Genomic DNA, 19,892 nt, shown 5'->3' on the forward strand with positions numbered 1-19,892 from the left:
CACACTAAACTCAGAACTCCAATAGCAGTTAAAAGTTTGTGTCATATAATTTAACATTTATCTTTCCTCTGTTTCCCTTGCCTTTGTGTTATTTGTCTCTTCACCTACACTGGACTCCTTCCTTAAGGCAAAGATTGTATATAGTATTGTTCATATCTTAATGAATTTCACCTAACATCTAACACAATCCTGGATCCATAGTAGGTGTTCAGGAAATATTCGTTCATCTGACTGGAAGTGAGGGTTAACTACAGGCAGGTTCAGAACCAGGAGGGTTCTTAGGTTAGATAACAGGGTTGTCAGAAGCATTGATCAAGTCTGGGGCTTGGAGCTATGCACCAAATTTGACTTCAGCTGGCTCAGGGAAAATGAGGTAGAATTATCCCTTAAGCTGGAAGAGATATGAGCCTGGATTGAGGTAGAGAGGTCAGGACTTGAGAGCTGTATCCACAACATTTCTGCATACACTTGGCAGTTGAAACCATGAGAATGGATCAGGTACTTTAGGGGAGGAGGGGGAGATTCAGTGTTCACTTATCCTAAAACTGAGGGTTTCCTTGGCAGCTGATATTCAAACAGGTCACACTTCTGCCAACAAATTTATAAAAACACTATGGATTGTTTTGTTGTTTAGAGATAGGGATTCTTCAGCAACAACCCTGCTTCAAGAGCCTTGAATTGAAGTATTTTTCTTGGTTCTCGATTTTGATCTCTGCAAGCCTGTCTGATAAATGCTGGTGTCAAGTAGAGTAGGTTGGCTCCTAGTCAAAGCTGGGTAGCTGGTTTTGAAGGTGTAATCAGCATTTAAGGCCTCAAAGTACCAAGGCATTATGGAAGGAACACTGGTAAAGGTGCTTAGTCTCCAGTGAACACAAGAAGACAAGTCCCTTTTTCCTTAGTTTGGAAAGAAAAGGAGGTATTTATTAGACTGCACCTGCAGACTTTTCCATCAAAGGTCTCCCTTCAGAACAGCTGGTACCCCTTAGAGAAACACACAGCTTGACGGTGACTAAATGTGAAACATAGGAGCCATTTAAAGAACTCTAGAGGAAAGTGTGGCATTGATGACAACCTAGCTACTGCTCAACCTGCCCCGGGTCAGGGTGGAGTTACTTTAAAAGGACGCAAGTTTGCTTTTTTAGTGGAGAATTTTGTGCTTGGTGACACATTTGGGGAGCTTTTCCTCTGGTTGCTTGAGGCCCCTAGGTCAGGATCTGAGGCCATCAAGCAAGGAAGATTCCTGAATTTTGCCTGGGAGGGAATGGGTCACTAGGTTAGAAGGTTCTATCTTCTTAGAGTTATGGAACTTCAGGGCTGGAAGTTGAATCCAATCCCTATGGTATTCCAAATAGAGAAATTAAGTGATTTATTAAGAATCAACAATGAATAAAATATTTACTAAATTAATAAATCTATCAAAAGTGGATGCTTGCCTTTTTTTAAGCATCTGACCTGTAGAAATGAATTTGCCACAGTGATTTTCATGCCCATTGTGGTATCCTCTGCTGTAGATCCATTCCTCCCCTCTACTTCCCTTCTACCCCATCCCCTACCAACACTTTCTATAAATATGGTTAGATAAATATTGATTTATACTGGGTTTCTAGAGCAGAATCACATGTTTGGCCTGGCCTGATCTTTACGAAGATACCACCTCTAACTTGGAGCTGACACACGTAGGCCCCCTGACAACTTTGGCTTCCAAATGACCCTCTTTCCGAGAGGTGAACCATGGTTTTGTGGTTTGGGAGTTAAAAGAAATGAGAGCTTTCTTTGAATAATGCAGAAAGCTATTTTCAGAGAGAAGTGAAGTAAGACTTGTCTTAGCTTGAACCTCTGAACCACTCCCCTCCCTTACCTATCTCCAGACAGAGGCACATAGGATCATAGACTTTCAAAACTGGAATGGGCTTTAATGATCACCTATCCTAACTCCATTTTATGAACTAGAAAAGTGAGGCCCAGAGAAGTTAAGTGATTTGCCCAATGTCACAAAGCTAGCCAAAGCTGAAACTAATACTCATGTCCTGACTCAGTCTAGAGTTCTTTCTACTGCTCTTTGGGGAATTTTTTCCCTTGCAGTCAGAAGGCAAATTAAAGAGCTGTGACAGAGACAGAATTATGGGAGCTAGATCCTGGGAGAAGGTCAGGCACACTATATAGCACTTGGTACCTTGCTGTAAGAGCTGGCTGGTACTCAAATCAGCGATTCTCAAACCTGAGTCAGTGACCTTAGCATACCCCTGCTTATTTCAAAGGCTATCATGAACTTCTCATTGAATTTCCAAAACAAAATTCATTTTAATTCTATATAATTTTTAAAAGGAATTTTAAAATTTATGAGGGGCCCAGGATGGGGATAGAATATAACGCATGTGGCAGCATGGAAATCTGAATACTTTCTATTTCCAGGAAGATGAATTTAAATCAGCATTGAGGAATGGGGTACCATCCTCATTGGTGCTCTGTTTCCTAGGAACTCATAGAGATATAGAATATTCATATTTGAAGGGACATTAGAGATCTTATCCATCTCCCGCATTTTGAGGAGAAGGAAACTGTGGCTCAGAAAGAGAAAGTGACCCAACTCACAGAAAATAGTGTCCATGAAAGGACTGGTCTCCTAATTCTTAACGACATTGTACCACCTATTGACATTTGAGTGAAAGCACCTCACTACCATTTAGGTCAGGCTCTAAGCAAGTTGCAACTTTGCAAATGGTCAGTTGCTGTGTACAGAGGACACCTGTTGCTTGGCTTCTTTGCTAAGACTTAATGGAAATGATTATCTCTGAAATAATTGTCCCTGGTTCAGTTTAGGCCAAAGATGCTAAGGCCTAGGACAGCTGCCTTTATCCCTCTGGCTGAAAGTACTGTCCACTTGCCATCAGTTTGGACTTGAGAATACAACTTTGTTTCCTGCCCTTCTGGGCTGGTTGCTTAACTGAACTCACAGTTTGTGAAAAGAAGGCTTTTAAGTACAGGTAGACTTTGCCCTTCATAATACATTTGTTTCTTGCTGGGGATAGGGGTAAGAAAGTGAGGGAGGTGATGTTTATATAAATCAGCTTAAATTTATAGCTTCAGAAGAGCTCTCAAAAGGAATGCTAAGCTGAATGTTTCATTCTTCTGTAAAATGGGAAACCATTTTGCAGTGTTAGTGATTGTGCCTGACAGAAAGAACAGTAGACTACAAGTTAGGAGACAAGTTTCTACCTGGGTCCTGCCAGCAACTAGCTGTATAACTTTGCACAAATTATTTCTTTCTCTGAACTTCCACATGCTTTTCTGTGAAAATAAAGGAATAGAGAGATAGTGAAAAGTGGCACACCCCAAACAGTTAAATTTTCTGAAGAAACTTTGGTTGAGGAAAGTGTCAGAGATTTTGCAATGTCCTCACCTCTGAAATGTGAGTTTACTAGGAATGTGAATCTGTGAATCTGTGGGAGATTGTAAAGATTTGAGTATGGGTGGGCTAAGAATGATTCCATTGTTTGATTTTTCCAAATTATATTGCTGTTTCAATGAATTACTTTACCATTTGGAAAAAAAAACAAAAACAAAAGCCAGTGGATTGAACGAGACAATCCCTAAGGGCCTTTTAAGCTCTACCATGTTATGATTTCTAAGAAGAGATCACTTCCAGCAGGGACTCTTTGGTTATATGCCAGTTTTTTAAAAGTAGGGCCCATTTTCGGGTGAGAATACTCTACCTATAACTTCATCTTGACTTCCAGCCATTATTAATAGCACAAAAACCACAGCTTCTTTTGAGAAGAGTGTCTCCCCCCGCTTTTTTTAATTTTATAATTTGTGTGCAATCCCTGGCTGTTTATCCAGCTCTTAGTGCCGGGCCCTGATAGCCAACTCCAGCATGAGTTTAGGAAAAACAACCATGTTTTAATAGCATTCTGATCAGAATATAAATGGTAAGTCTAAAAAAAATGCTATTGTAAAAAATAGATTATTATTTTCATGAAGTCATAATTTAATATTCATTTATTCATTCAAAAGGTATTTCCTGCATACTTACTATGGGCAAGGGCCAATGCCAGGTGCTATGGAGGTCACAAAAGAACATAAGGATAGCCCTTGCCTACTGGGGATTTGCGAGAAGAGGTATGCCAATAACTGCTACAGGATGAAATGAGTATGTTCATAAAAGAGAAGCAAAATGTTATGGCAGTGCAGAGGAAAGAACCATCACTTCCTGTAGGAGGGAGTAGGAAAGGATTCATGCAGGAAGTGACATTTCATCAGGGCCCTTGAGGGTAGGTAGGAATTGGACAGGCAGAACTTGTAGTATTTGAGCCTCTGTGTTTTTGGCTCTTTTGCAATGACTTAAGACAGCATAAGTACTTTACTGTCTTGACTTATGTCCTATGTAGGCAGATCTGTAAATAAGAGCTGACATTTTGCAGCTCTGTTTTCTTGGACCGAGGAGAGGGTACAACCATTGTCCTGGGCTATGTAAGGTCCCATCATTGCCCTGTGAGATCCCTAAATCCTTTTTCTATCCCAGGCCAAGATAACACTGCTTCCTCTATTTCTTTAGAACACTCAGAGTACTCTCTATAAGATAAAACCTCATGATACAATGGAAAGGACCCAGTACTTCAAGAGACCTGGGCTTGGAGGTCCAGCTCTGTCATTTGTTAGCTGTGTGAATGGGTAAGTCTTTCAACTTCTCTGGGCCCGGGATAGGGTACTTGACTTGGAGTCAGGAAGTCAGGAAGTTGACTTAACTTGAAGTCAGGAAGACTTAGGTTCCAATCCAACACTTACTAGCTATGTCACCTTGAAATCTCTCTGAGTTTCCATTTCCGCATTTGTAAAATGAGGAGATTGGGTCTGATAACTTCTAAGGCTCCTTCTAGTTCTAAATCTATGATCTTATAATCATCTGCAAAATGTTTGCATGACCCACTTCTAAGACTTGTGAGGATTGTCTCCAGACCAGAGGTGTAAAACTCGTGCTCCAGGTCTGCAAGTCTCTAGCAAGACTCCTGAGTGGGGCCTGAACTGGATTAAAATATAATATGGAAATTTTTAACAAAATAAATTTTAAAATACCATATAACCTAGATAATGTTAATTTGTGTTTTTCTAAGTCAGTGTGAAGCAGGCAGGAATCTATTTCTATTTGAATCTGACATTATTGCTGTAGACCATCTAGCTAGTAATCGGTATGTAAAATTTTGTTTTAAAACATTGTACAGATACAAAGTATTAAAATGGTCCTGTCTTTCTTAGCCCCTTTCTTTTCTCATTCCACTTTTGTCCCTCTCACAAGTTGAAATTGAGTTCTTGTGTACACAGTAGTCAGTCCCCAAAGAGGTCCCTAGCAAGTATTTCCTGCTCTCTATTTTCAGAGGGAGAAACCGGATCACTGAGACATAGATAGCTGAAGAAGGAGATAATCGACAGGAAAACCAGAAACTGAACCTGGAATTGTAAAGTCCCCCTTGAGGCCTCTGTTAGGTAGGGTGTATCCCGCCTTGGCCAGGCCGTATTGGTCTTGGCTTATATTCCAACCTGTTTTCTTACTACTCATCCTCTGGCAGAGGACAGCCAAAACCTGTTCAATGCCTGTTAGGCATTGAAATTGAGGACAAAGTGGTCTCTTCCCTTTGAGAGAGGTCACCTCCATTCTACTTTGCATGGATGGTACCTCCCTACCCAGCATCCTCTGGTAAACTCATCCACCCAGTACAACCTTTATGAGACACCTCATGGGGTGGATTATGTCTGTCTTCCTGAAGGACAGCTTTCCCGGGCCTATGGGCCAGGGGTGGGCGTGTTAGTGGAGCATGGACAGCAAGGCTGCTCAATGTGAGGGTAGGAAGGAAGGGTACAAATGGGTTGGAAAGCTCCCTTGTCCTGCTTTTGCTTCTGTAGTATTTACACTGCAGGGAGCAATCCACATTCCTGCTGTTCATTCTTTATCCTTGACACCAGCTCCTGGAATCCTGTCACTGTCACCGGGCAAAGAAGGGGATGGCTTGGGAGCCACAGAAGGACCTGTATGGGAGCCAGACTCAATGAGCCCATGGCAGTCTTGGAATTCCTCAAGTGCTTTTCCTTGGTGGCCTCCCAGACATTTCTCCTCTGAGGAAGGCTTTGGGAGGGCAGGTGTCACATGTGCTCACATCATTAAGTCTGCGTCTGTATCCCAGTTGGTCAAGCAGCTGGGGCCTTTAGAACATCTCAAAGTTTAGGAAGGTTGCTTCACAAGGGTCAACAAAGGCTTTGCTCTGGACACTGGGGATCTGAAGCACTCCCTCCCTTTTCAGATGACAGGAGGGGTTAGTAAGGAGATAGGAGTCAAATCTGAGTTTAAGGGATCTAACTTTTTTGAAGCTTTTTATTGTGACTTCTGGACATGTTGCTGTGGAACTATGACCATGTTACTGGGCACCAGCTATAGTCAGGAGGTTCAGGTAAACTGGACATGAATTATCTGTTTTGGTTGGACCCTCCTACTGGGAGGAAAAGAGATGGAGAAAGAATGGGAGGAGGGGGAGTAAAGAAGCAGAGATGGACAGTTCCCAACCTTCTGCCACTCTAAAGAGAAACCAGAATTTCACTAGTCCCTATAATGATGACAATAATAACTTACATTTATGTAGCATTTTAAGGCTTGCAAATTGCTTTATGTACTTTATTTTTACATCTCATTTTAGGCTTGGTTTATAGTATAATCACATCAGCTATTAACTCTTAGAATTGTTTTAATGTAATTTTATTTCTCTATTTTTCTTCTCTTTTTTTGCTCAAATTCCAACAGATCTTTCCCTGTTTTTCATTTATGACTCCTCACTTTCTTGCTTCAGTTCTCTCTCTCTCTTTGACTTCCTTCCATTCTCAGTTAAAGTCCCACCTTCTGAAAGAAACTTTTCCTACCCCTCCACCCCCAACTCCCCCCACCCCTGCCATGAGGGGAGGGACTTTTTGTGCCTTTCTATGTATTCCTTGAGCTTAGAACAGTACCTGACCCTTAGGAAGTGCTTAATAAGTCTTTGTTGATTAGCTGATCCACAGGACAACTGGGGAGAGATAAGTAAACCAGTCAGTCAACAAGCTTTTATTTAAAATTTGCTCTGTGTTTAGAACTGTGCTAAATCTTGGGGATACAAAGAAAGGGAAAATGTCCCTTTGCTCCAGGAGCTTATATTCTAATGAAGGAAACAGCAGGTAAATAACTAGGTACCTAGAAGTTATGTAGTATCCTTACATGGATTGGAAGGTCAGTAATTTCAGAAGGAAAGTCACTAACAGCTGGGTAGACTGGGGAAGGCCTCTTGGAGGAGACATTGAAGATTAGTGTTGCAGGAAACCAGGTAAAGCAAAGAAGTGGAGGTCAAGAGGGAGAATAGTCCAAGCATGTCACATAACCAGTGTAAAGGCAAGAGTTGGAGTGAATGTGGAAGGAACTTCAAGTCGGTCAGAGGAGGTGGGCCATAGCGTACAAGTGTGAGAAGACTTAAATGATAGGAAAGGGCCTGCTGGAAGTGTTGTAAATGCTGAAGAAAAGACTTTCTTTATACTTGATCCTAAATGTAATAGGGAGCCTCTGAAGTTTATTGACTAGTAGGATATCAGAATTAGACCTATACTTTAGTAAAATCACTTTGGTAACTAAATGGATGTTGCTTTATGTAGAGAGACTTGAGACAGGGAGACCAATTTGAAGGCTGTTGTAACAGTCCAGAGGAGAGGTGATAAGAGCCCTGAATCAGGGTGGTGGTGATGTGCTTTAGAAGGAAAGGGACTAGAGATGGTATCATTCTCCCCAACATGCAGATGAGGAAACTGAGGCTCAGAGAGTTTACGTGGCTCATCTGAGGTAGAATTTGAATCTACATCTCTCTAGCTGCTTACACAGAAGAAGAAACCATAGATTGATGAATAGTGCGTGGAAATCCAGGTAAATTCTTTTGCATGTCACAATAGCCCCATCCTAGACTCTCTAGAATTCAACCATCATTTATTAAAAATCTACTACATGCAAAACATAATACTATGATGTGATGAGTGAGATACAAAAGTTGTTATGACCTGGCTCCTGCCCTTCTGGATCTTAATAGAGGAGCTTAGAATCCAGTAAACTAGATAGAGCCAGGTGTTGTAGAGCCTTCCAGCTGTGGAGATGATCTGGCCTGAAGGCAGATAAGGTGTTACATCATCTCTGCTTTACAGATAAAGCATTTGAGAAAAAGAAGAGGAGATAAAACCATACAGTTTTAGAGCTGGAGTCGTGTTCAGGGGCCACAGGCTAAAGTTCTCATTTTACAGACAAGCAAAATAGACCCACAGCAGGGGGTGACTTGTTCATTCTCACAGTGGCGGAGTTTGGTCTCTTGACTCCTCTTACAATATTCTTTCCACTGTAACAATGGATCAGTCATTACTTACTAAATGCCTACTATATATGTGCCATGCACTATGCTAAATGCTGAGGATGCAAAAAGTGGCAAAAGATAGTCCCTGCTCCCAAGCCACTTACAATCTAATGGAAGAGACAGCATGCAAATATTTACAAAGCAAGCTGCATACAGGATAAAGAGGAAAAAACTAAATGACAGAAAGTACTGGAATTAAGAGGGATTAGGGAAGGCTTCCTCCGCAAGGTGGGACTTTAGTTAAGACAGGATGTTCACATTATTTGCTTGAACAGTTATGCAAAGGCTTGGTAGCCTCTGAGAAGCTTTGGTCAGTTTCTGTTGACCAGGAAGTTGGTGGTAAATAGGAGAAAAAACCAGCTTCATTCTTGTCCCAAGCAGATGCAACAGAGTAAGCAAGCAGTCTCGCCAGAATGTTGTAGCTTCCTTCCCTGTACCGAAGATCTGTGGTGGTCTTCTTCATTGGAAGAGGCATGGTTTGAAGGACTGGTTTTATCAGCATCGACTGATGGATTTAGAGATCCATTTGCTAAGAAAGAATGAAATAATTACTAATTTGTGGGCTGATTTGAAAATACAGCTTTCTCTATCTGAATATTTATAAATCAAGCTTTCCCCCAACCCCAATTGAAAAAGACTGTAAAGTACTTTTTAAATTAAATGGCATAAGTGAATTCTAATAGCAGAATGCTAAGAGGCAATCAGTTGACAAACATTTATTTAAAACGTGCTCTGGGTTTAGCACTGTGCTAAACCTTGGGGATAAAAAGGAAGGAAAAGAAAAACTCCCTGTACTCTAGGAGCTTATATTCTAATGAGGAAGATAGCAGGTAAATAACTAGGTATCCACAAATTATATACAGAGAAGATGGAGGGCAGTGTAGGGGAAAGTGCCTTGGGTTCTAATCCCTGCTCTGCCATGACCTTGAACCAATCACTTTCTCTGTCTAGGTCTGTTTCCTCATCTATAAAATGAAGGGGCTGAGCTAGATAACCTTTAAAGCCTTATGAAACTCTATTAAACAATGTGAAACATTGACCTTGGCACAGAAGAGCAGAATTCTACCAGACACCTAAAACCACATGAAAAATAATATCCTATGCCTATGTTATGAAGACCTAGAAAGTCTCTCAGATGTGCATATTAATTGATTTCTGCAATGCAGATTCTTCTTGGATTCAATTTGTTTAGAATAAGAAGAGGACATCAGTGAGATTGACAAAATCCATTATTATCACTGAAAATCGGCTGCTGTGTAAGGGCCATTTAATAAAATGTGAGTTTTTTTAAAAGCCCTTTTCTAAGGAGGAAGAGGGAGACCAGAGTAGGAGTCAAGTGCAGCTGTTGGAACCTCTGCCAAGCAGCCTGATCTCACCATCAGAAAACTGAAGTAAAAACTCCCATTTTTCTGTGATCTCAGATGAACACCCTCCTTTTCTCTTCTTTTCCCTCTCCCCCTCCCCAGAATCCCATGGCTCTTCTTTCCCCTTTCCCCCCCTCCCATGTCCTAGGCGCCTGATTTAAGTGCGTCCCAGTCTTGGATTGAAGCTGTCAGCCAGCATGGGTGAATGGGATCTGGCAGACTACTTCTCTGGCAGATCATTACGTCACTCTTTTTAGACCCAAATTTATCTCTATGCATACAGACCCGCTGCACTCTAACTGCAGGCTGGCTTTGAAAGAGCTCACATGAGGAGTTAGGGATGTCTGATTCATGGACTGGGTCCTGTACTTTTCCCCTTCTGCCCTGAGTTTTTTGGGCATGGGGAGGACTGGAGGGTGGGGTGGGAGGGATGGTCTATGTGTGTGCATGTGTGTATTTGGATGTGAAGGTAGGGTTAGCACTGGGAGATGAAAAATAAGGCAGAAACATTATTGTTGTTATGTCACTTATTCTGGGACTTTGATCTTTTTTTCCAAAGCCCCTTACCATTTCTACCCTTGATTAAGTTTGTCATTGATTAATTCAATGCACATGCAGAAAACTGTTCTACACACTAACCACTTTTTGGACAAGTCACTTGGGAAAGTCATCTGATCTGCCTGTAATGTCTCCACTCCTGGTTCCATCCATGAAATAAACATACTCTTTATTGGCCCTGAATAGCTGATAACTATTTTTGGCAATCTGTACTTTGGAAACTGAAAAGAGCTCAAATCCCTGAAACATACAGCTTTTCACATTTCACTCTGTATAAAACTGACATTGGTCACTGGATCACTCACCTTGGTACAAACATGGAACTTTCCATCTTCAAATGAGACACTTGGACAGACTCCTCCAAGAGACAATGACAGGATAGGGCTAATGGCAAGGAAGTCTGGGAATCTCTTATCTCTAAGAGAACTCCCCTCTTGTCCTTAGTTTTCCCATCTACTATATGGAACTTATAATGTACCCGGCTCCATCATAAGAACATCAGAAGTGCCACATGTGATCCTTCCCATGGTCTCTTCCCACTGGGATTCTGTTCTGTCTGGTCACATGGGATAGAGGACAGGTAATTGAGGTGGTTATACCAGGTCCAATACTCCAAGGGTGGGGTGGGGAACACGCTGCCCACAGCTGGGCAGTGACTCAAGTAGGGCAGCCACATGAGGAGAAGGTGGCTTCCCCAACTGGTGCTAATTACCAGAGGCTTAGTCAGGGACATATAATCAATCTACAAGCTTTCCATGCCTCTCTGTCTTCCCATACATTCTGTAGATTAAGAGCCTACTATGTGTAGAGTGACTTCAGTGCTAAACAGCTGGGTATGAAAAGATAGATCAGCTAGGTCTCTGCCCAAAGGGAACTCAGGGTCTAGTGTGAGGAGATAAGACACACACACACACAAATATGCTTGACACTTTGATATTCTGTCACAAATATAATACAAAGCTGCCCTTTAGAGACTTCTTTTCTCTTTCAAGGCTATCCTCACCCACATAAAACTGTTTTCCCCAGTGGAACCCACAATGTAATTTGCCCCACCCATAGTGCTGGAAGCTTGGCCCTAAATGGCATCAAGACTGTCCTTTCTGTCAACCTTCAAGGGTCAGGGACATTGCCCCAAACATCCCAGCTTCCCTAATAACCTATCTTAACCTATCTTAAACGTATTTATATTTACATCCCGATATACTTTTCTGGCTATCATTACTCCCTACTGTGGAAAGTAGTATTTCCCTTCCTTTGTCCTCAAGCTGCGTATCATAAGGTCCTGGGGCTACTTCTTGGACGAAGCAAAGCAACTTGAGATCTGTAAAGGTGCTTTGTAAATAGATGAGATTAAATTGCATCCTCATAGTTTCTCACTCCAAATAGCTGACCTCTGCAAACCAGCTTTTTTCCCCGTGGAACTGAGCAGTAGAGCATTCCTTTTAGGTAATTCTGTCCCATACTGACCTCCCTCTGGCTTCCTTCTTGATGATGGTTGTTACTGACACATGATGGGAAAACCCAGATCAGAGAGTACGGAGCTACCAGCTGAGAAAGCAAAACCATTCAAAGTCTTTTTTCTTTCTTTTTTTAAAGAAAAAATGTCTTCTGTGGTTTGTGAACACATCTGTATTTTAGGGACCATATTTTTAGTTCTTAAATGTGGTGCCAAGTATAATATTTAAAAGCATTGGCAAAAGTTTGCAACCCTATGAACTCATTGGAGATCACTTACACTGTATATTCAATGTGTGGTACATAGTAGAAAAAGCACCAGCCCTGGAATTGAGAAGTATAGGTTCTGGTCCCAGCTGTGCCCTGAGCTCACTGTTCTACTGAAGCCAAGTAACTACCCCTCTATAAGCCTCAGTTTCTTTTTTTCTAAGGAGTTGATCTCTAAGGTTCCTTCTGGAGCTAATATTCAGGACATTCCAGAACACAGAGGAAGTGACTCCCTCAGAAAGCAGATTGTCATTTTTGGTTCCTGCTAGAATCTGCAACCACAACCCTTTCCCTCTACCCCTCCCCTTCCCCCCACCCTCCCTGCCCCGTACCATATACTTTAAACAGATGTTTATACTATGACTCAAGGTAGTTGATGGTTGTGGAGGCTTGTGGATACTTTTTAATATGGCCTCCGTTATTGCCCAGGAGGTGATTGGGCTCAAATTTTCTTGCATTTGAAAGGACAGTGCCTACTAGTCATAACTCTGGGCCTTTTGTTTACTGTTAGCCAATCTGGGCAGTTTAGATCCTGGAAATCTTTAAAAATGGAATTACAAACCACCAATCTGAGATACATTGGGTGAACATCTGCCCATAGCCAGGATCTCTGCAGGTCCCTCTCACTTTTGGATTGTTAGTTTTGTGAGGTATTTTCGGCTTTCAATAGGCATTTTTGTCTGTTTGCTTAGTTATAATAGCACAGCAATTTTGTGCAGATTTATCTCTTTTATGGATGAAGAAGCCCTAGAGAAGTTAGGGAAATTGACCAATGTCACATCATTAGTTAGTGGCAAAATAGAGAGAGAGAGACCTAGATCTTTTCTGATCTAGATCTAGATCTGATATACCAAACCCCACTTTACCCCTTCTGTAGGGCAGGCTACTCCTAGGAACCTTGAACGGTAGGGAGAAATACCTTGACCTCCCACCTCTGGGCACTGAACTCATTGCTTTCTAAACCCACTTAAATTTACCAAAGAACAACAGGAAGTCTGTTTCCTAAATTGCAAAGTTGTTGTAAGATTAGTATTTTGTAAATAATATTTTTGTTCTTTGGTGAATCAAGTCGTCAGTGTGGGTACTCCTTTCACTGACAAAGATTATGACTTATCCATGCACTCTTATCCTGTCCATGTACCATTGTAAATTTTCCATAATGGACATACAACTAATGGGTCAAAGTCTTGCCTTTAATTCTCTTGGCACCAAGTGGATAATTTAGAGCAGGAGTTCTTCTTACCACATGGTCAACCCATGTTCTTTTCTAGTTGTGTGTCTGATGACTTCCTTCATGTGACTTCTCTTGTGTAGTTCTTCACGGGTAAAATCTTCTATTTGTCTTTCCAAACTCTTCATAATCTGCCCTCCATCCCCTACTAGAATTTCTACTCTTCTTACACGTTATACCCCCACCATATACACTGGCTTCCTTGCTCTTTCTTGAACAAGACATTCTATCTCCAGAGCATTTTACCTGGCTGTCCCTCATGCCAGGAATACTCTCTTTACTCATCTCCACCTCCTGGCTTCCATGGCTTTCTTCATGTCCCAGCTAAAATTCTCCCTCCACAGAAAGTTTATCACAACCTCTCTATTCCAACATCTACCCTGTGTTGATCATTTCCAAATTAGCCTGTATATAGCTTGTTTGCCCATAGTTATTTGCATATTGTCTTCCCTATTAGATTGTAAGTTCCTCTAGAACAGGGGCTATCTTTTACCTTTTTTTGTATCCTTAGTACTTAGTACAGTTCCTAGCACATAGTGGGTGCTCTCACACCTATCATTGTCCTTTGAGTGAGCCCTAATTTCACTTCTTTCAGAAGTTGGAATATTTTATGACTCCCAGGCATATGGCATCATCAGAAGAATATTGTTCAAAAATATGGGCCTTTATTTTAGGAAAGATTTTGGAGTTATTAAAAATACTGATAACAGTTTCCCAAGAGCAATATTGCTCCTCCTGTCCAGTTTGGGCACAGCTCATTGTTCATATAAATTATCTGTTCAGTATATATGGGGCCATATTCATTCTTTGTAATTCTGCAACTTTCAAATGTTTTATGTTTTACCCCATATACACTGTTGTAACCTTTTATATATTGTTTTCTTGGCTGTGCTTACTTCACTCTGCATTAGTTCATGTAAGTCTTCTTATGCTTCTCTGTATTCATCATACATATTATTTCTTACAACATAATAATAATATTCTATTACATTTCTGTACCACAATTTATTTAGCCATTCCCCAATCAGGGGCCATCTACTTTGTCATTCCATATATCTGGACAGGTAAACTAGCTTCACTGGTTGTCTACCCAAATGTATATCATGTTTTAGAAAATAAGCATTCTTCATCTATTTGGTCATTCCAATGTAACATTAGGCCAAAATCTTTTGAATGATTATGGATCCCATTTCAGAAGCTCTGCAATGTTCTGGGGTCAGACGGCAATTTCATCTAAAAACAATCTCTTTTTCTATTTGGACTCTATGTCAAGTAACTTCCTTGACACTGGCTAGTCTCCTCGGCAAACATAAATCTTCATTTTATTCCTGAATATAGTCTTGCAATGAAACTTTCTCTGTTATTACATCTTTGAAGGAATCGTGGGTGATTTTGGCATGTGCATGGTAAACATCTTGTTAGAGGAGCATTATATTAAGGCATCATTTTACTCTACTAAATGAAATACTTTTTTTGTACTCAATTGGTGGTGACATGTATTCCCTATGCTTTTTATTTATGTGACTTGAAACTTGTAGTCCACCAGAAAATAGTGTTTGAAAAAGCCTGCTCCCTTCCCATTCTTGCATCATGGATTCTGCTGATGCATGTGAAGGTTATTTTCCTAAAAAATTTGCAGAAATGGGATAGTACATGATACCACAAAAACTTTGAAACCTTTAAGAAATATGATCATTATAATGTCCATTCATGATTCCAGAGGACCAGTGATGAAACATACCATCACCTAACCAGAAGGAGATAGATTTGGGGTGTAGAATGGGACATATTTTTGTAGACAGCAAATTAGGGAATTTTTCTTGACTATGCATATTAAGGATTTTGTTTTTTTCAATGGAATTGGAGGAGGGAGAAAAAATAAATTTCGATTAATTAAAAAAAAACATTTAAAATAGATGAGGATGTTACAGATGTGAAATACTGCATGAGTTTCAGATGAGGCCACCTTCTTATTTTTGCTTAGTTGTCTTACTTTGCTGCAAGACACCAGTCACAGAATGGGGTAATCTGAGAATATCTGTAATATAAAAACAAAGCACATCAATAAAACAAATGAAAAAAGGAAAATGGTATATAGGTTAGTAGTTATTAACACAAAAGTTCCTCTTTTTGCTAACAGTAAGATCTAAGATTTTTTCTCCTCCCTTTGGTATGCTTCCCTCTTAAATATTCTTTAATAATCCCCCAACATCCTCAAAATTGTGTCACATCTGGCACAGAATTCATTTTTGTTTAATCTGCTTTTGTCATCTTATTTTCTTTCAAGTGATTTGCATATTCCCGCCCCCACCCTCCTACTTTTTATGTCTTTTTCTGTAAATAGCAATGAAATCTATACTACAATTCTGGAAAGAGAATGACAATGGACTCTCTTTATGGTGCCTCCATTCCTGTGATTCCCTAGACAAAAATAATAGCTAACCTTTATATAGCATTTTTAAGTTTGAGAAGCACTTTACAAACCATCTCATTTGTCCTAACAACCCTGGCAGGTGGATGCTATTGTTAACCCCCTTTTCTTAGTTGACAAAACTGAGGCAGAGGTTCAGTGACTTTTCCAAGGTCACACAGCTAGTGTCTGAGGCAGTATTTGAATGCAGATCTTCCAGTTCTCTCAGTCCAGAACTTTGTACTCCCCTGTATGTATTATCTCTCCCATTAGAATGTAATCTCCTTGACTTCAGGGACTGTCTCACTTTTGTCTTTATATTCCTAGCTGATATTTCATAAATGCTTTCTCATTCATTTATTCAGTTTCTTCCTTATGCAGTATATTGGGTCTCCACTGTCATTGGTGAAAATAATTTTTATAAAAATTGTTTCCATTTTTTTCACCTGAAACAGTTGAAACTCGCCTTCCTCATTTCAACATTTTAAAATTACCTTTGGATGATTATTTAGTTGGATCTTTTATTGGATTTGTTTTTTCCAATTCTTATACTTTGTAGGTGACACTCCTTATAATCTTCCACTATCCTCATCTGTAAGACTTTATAAATAATTTTGTACTCTAAATCAGTATTGCTTTTGGCTTCTGTATCTCTCTGCTAAGTATGGTTTGCTAGCCTACATGTTTTCTGCATTCTTGTCTCTATGACAATTTTTCTACTTTGATTAAGCTTCCTTAGGAAATGGTAAGATAGTGTTCATATCTGTTCTTTTATCCATTATCCATATTTTGTTAATAGCTAAAAAAGGTCAAGTTGTAGTTGTCTCAATTACACACTTTTCTTCCTCTTTTAATTGTTTTAGTTTGCTATTGATTTTGTTTCACAAGCTAATAGTCTAAATCAATTGATTTAGAAAATGACCAAGGTCAGTTAGCAGTCCTTTCCTGTTTGTTAAAATATAATCAGTTTCCTATTTAATGACTATATTTTGTGTTCACCATGTCCAGCACCTCCTGCATCTTCTGAAAGTTTTCATTATATATAGATATGAGACTTCTGTACAGTCTTCACACCTTTGGTTTTTCTTCTTCCTAATCCATTTTCCAAAAAAAAGCATTTTATCTGCCTTTCCATATGTTCCCTTTTCCTGAGCTAATCCACCTAGCATTTGTTAAGTGCCTACTCAAAGCACTGTGCACAAAAATGATGTAAAAGAAAGGCCTTGCCCTTAATGATGTTATATTCCTCCTTTATAATGAGATCACCAAATAATGTAGAGACTGATTCAATTTCAAGCATTTTATCAATTTTTATAGAACCTCATCATGTTGGTACGTAAATTCCAATTATCTTCAGGGCTTCCTTCTTGAAAATGCTTATCATGAGCATTACAGTATGAAACAATTAAATGATATTTCCTGTTACCCCAATCTACTAACTCCTTCACTCGCCTCTTTAAGGAGACCCCCAGTGCTTTCCTTGTATTTAAGTATACCTTCTTTTTGTCTTCTGGTTTTATTTATCAACGTTGCCAAGGCTCACTTGTTAAGGTAGCACATCTACTTGTTGGTCACTAGAGGACTTCATATTTAGTTAATATATAATATTAATGTAAATATGTGATTATATATAGCAGAATGATATAAGTTAATTTTATAAATGGGACCTAAGCATGCCAGGATGCCCCCCTGCTCCCCGTTCTGCCCTCTGCCACCATCACTCTGAATAGCCAGATCCCAGTCATTTTTACGGGACTTCACGGACAGCCTGCGGGGGAAAGTCCCCCCTCCCTTTCCTCAGCAAAGTAGCCCTGGGTTGCTACTGTATCCACCTGGAAGCCTTTGCAGAGCGGTGGCAGCAGCCGGGCTCTGCTCTCGCTGGTGCCCATCCCCCACCCACTACAGGACGGCCTTGGGGGAGGAGACAGGCATTGTTTAAACAACAACAAACAATGTTATTCTTACAAGCCTTTCCCAAACATGGGCGCAATATAAAAATGACCGGAAGAAAGCTTGTAGGGCAGATACCTGCGGAGGGTTTATGGGAAAGAAGGGCCACGAATCGCGTCGAGATGGGACCACCTGAAAGGGACGGGCGTTTGTGCCACACTCCTGAAATCGCGGTCCCAGGGCCCGCCCGCACCCCCCGCGCTACTCCAAGCGGCCGTGGCAGAATCCTTTCCTGACACAGGCGCACCGAGGCAGATTGGGCACTACGTTTCCCGGCGTACCTTTCGGGCGTGGGCCGAGGGGAAACTACATTACCCAGGGGGCAGTGGAAGAGGCGGGGAGGGGGCGGGCCCGGGGGCCGGTGCTCCCTCCCCCCTCCGCCCGTGCTCTCGCTCGGGAGGTAAACAAACTGTGCCGCCTGCCTGACAGCGGCCGGGGTCGGCGCGGAGCGGGGCTGGGGGGGAAGCCAGGCGGGGGAGGCGGCCTCGGCCGGAGCGGGGCGCTGCGCTGGGGCCGGGGGTGCTCGGGCTTCCCCGCGGCCCCTCGCATGCCCCGCGGCGGTGAGTAGCCACCCGTGGGTGCCGCCGCCGCTCCGGGAAGGGACGGGGGCGAGGAGAGAGGGCGCCCCGGCTCTGGGGCCCCCTGGCCGAGCTCATGGAGCGGGTGCGGATGATCAACGTGCAGCGCTTGCTGGAGGCCGCCGAGTTCCTTGAGCGCAGGGAGAGAGGTAACGGCGCGGGGAGGAGGGGACGGGGGAGGTCCTGGGGCCGGGGGCGGGGCCGGGGTCACGGGGAGGGACAGTGTGAGGGGGGAGGGGAGGCCTCGCGGTGGGGAGGGAGGGGCGGGGTGGGGGAGGGGACCACGGGCTGGGGAGGGAGGGGACCATGGACCGAGAAATAGTGGGGAAGAGGGGGTACGGGACCACGGGCTGGGGAGGGAGGGGACCATGGACCGAGAAATAGTGGGGAAGAGGGGGTACGGGACCACGGGCTGGGGAGGGAGGGGACCATGGACCGAGAAATAGTGGGGAAGAGGGGGTACGGGACCACGGGCTGGGGAGGGAGGGGACCAGGGACCGAGAAATAGTGGGGAAGAGGGGGTACGGGACCACGGGCTGGGGAGGGAGGGGACCAGGGACCGAGAAATAGTGGGGAAGAGGGGGTATGGGACCACGGGCTGGGGAGGAAGGTGACCAGGGACCGAGAAATAGTGGGGAAGAGGGGGTACGGGACCACGGGCTGGGGAGGGAGGGGACCAGGGACCGAGAAATAGTGGGGAAGAGGGGGTACGGGACCACGGGCTGGGGAGGGAGGGGACCAGGGACCGAGAAATAGTGGGGAAGAGGGGGTACGGGACCACGGGCTGGGGAGGGAGGGGACCAGGGACCGAGAAATAGTGGGGAAGAGGGGGTACGGGACCACGGGCTGGGGAGGGAGGGGACCATGGACCGAGAAATAGTGGGGAAGAGGGGGTATGGGACCACGGGATGGGGAAGGAGGGATGAATGGACGGGTGGTGGGGGAGAGGGGACCACGGATGTGGGATAGTGCGAGCAGTAGAAGTGAGGACCACAAGTTGGGGCAAAAGGGTGGAAGAAAGGGAATATTGGATAGGGAGAGAGGAGACCATGGGATGGGGAGTGTTGGATGGAGGGGGAGAGGGTAGAAGGGGAGGGGACCGCAGGATTGGGGGTGGTAGAAGAAGAGACATATGGGGACCACAGCTGGGGAGGGCCGAGACTTCTGGATGGAAGAAGGGGAAGGGATGGAGAGGGAGGGGACACCCATGTGGGGAGAGTGGAGAAAAAGAAGAGGACTTGGGGAGGATGGGGGGGGAACCATTGAATGGAGAAGAGTAAGGGGAAAAGAGAGCCTCTTATTTTTCTACTTTGCTTAATACCTGATAACAGTGCTTTTCATATAGTAGCTGGTGGTTAATAGATATTTTCTGGTGGATGAAAATATGATTGGAGTGCACAAAAGAAGGATCTGCTGGGGATGGCATTTTTGACGGGGAGGGAGAGTCAGAAAATGGAATTCCTAGGAGTTTGGGTATTTGAAAGTTAAGGGGAAGGGAATTAAGGTAATGAGGGGAGAAAAGGGCCCCAAGAGGTAAGGGGATGGTTGGGGGAAAGGTAAGGTAGGGTAGTACAGCGAATGTGTGTGAATGAAGAGGGAGAACATGTGCTAGTGATAGGGAAATTATTTAGTTGAACAGACTGTGTGCTGAACATTGTACTAGGTTCTGGGGATCCA

General features: G+C 42.8%; 1 protein-coding gene and 1 long non-coding RNA gene across 5 annotated transcripts in view; one reads left to right on the forward strand and one right to left on the reverse strand.

Annotated features, from left to right (window-relative positions):
* The window catches only part of MXI1 (MAX interactor 1, dimerization protein), a 101,999-nt gene that overhangs the window by 4,838 nt on the left and 77,269 nt on the right, over positions 1-19,892 (forward strand). The window contains exon 1 of one of the 4 annotated variants that reach the window (XM_072622058.1): positions 17,990-18,364. The exons of 2 other annotated variants lie outside the window; for them this stretch is intronic. In XM_072622058.1, the coding sequence (XP_072478159.1) occupies positions 18,292-18,364 (73 nt within the window). In that variant the 5' untranslated portion in view covers positions 17,990-18,291. Of the gene's footprint in view, positions 1-17,989; positions 18,365-19,892 lie in introns of those variants that run through there. One more of the 4 variants, XM_072622069.1, reaches the window with a different exon arrangement.
* On the reverse strand, positions 14,954-17,964 carry LOC140512770 (uncharacterized). The gene is made up of 2 exons (XR_011969904.1): positions 17,716-17,964; positions 14,954-15,315 (listed from the first exon to the last, which is right to left on the reverse strand). It is a non-coding gene; the product is annotated as an uncharacterized lncRNA (long non-coding RNA).

The sequence above is a fragment of the Notamacropus eugenii genome, chromosome 1 (assembly GCF_028372415.1).
Source record: "Notamacropus eugenii isolate mMacEug1 chromosome 1, mMacEug1.pri_v2, whole genome shotgun sequence".
Lineage (NCBI taxonomy): Eukaryota > Metazoa > Chordata > Mammalia > Diprotodontia > Macropodidae > Notamacropus > Notamacropus eugenii.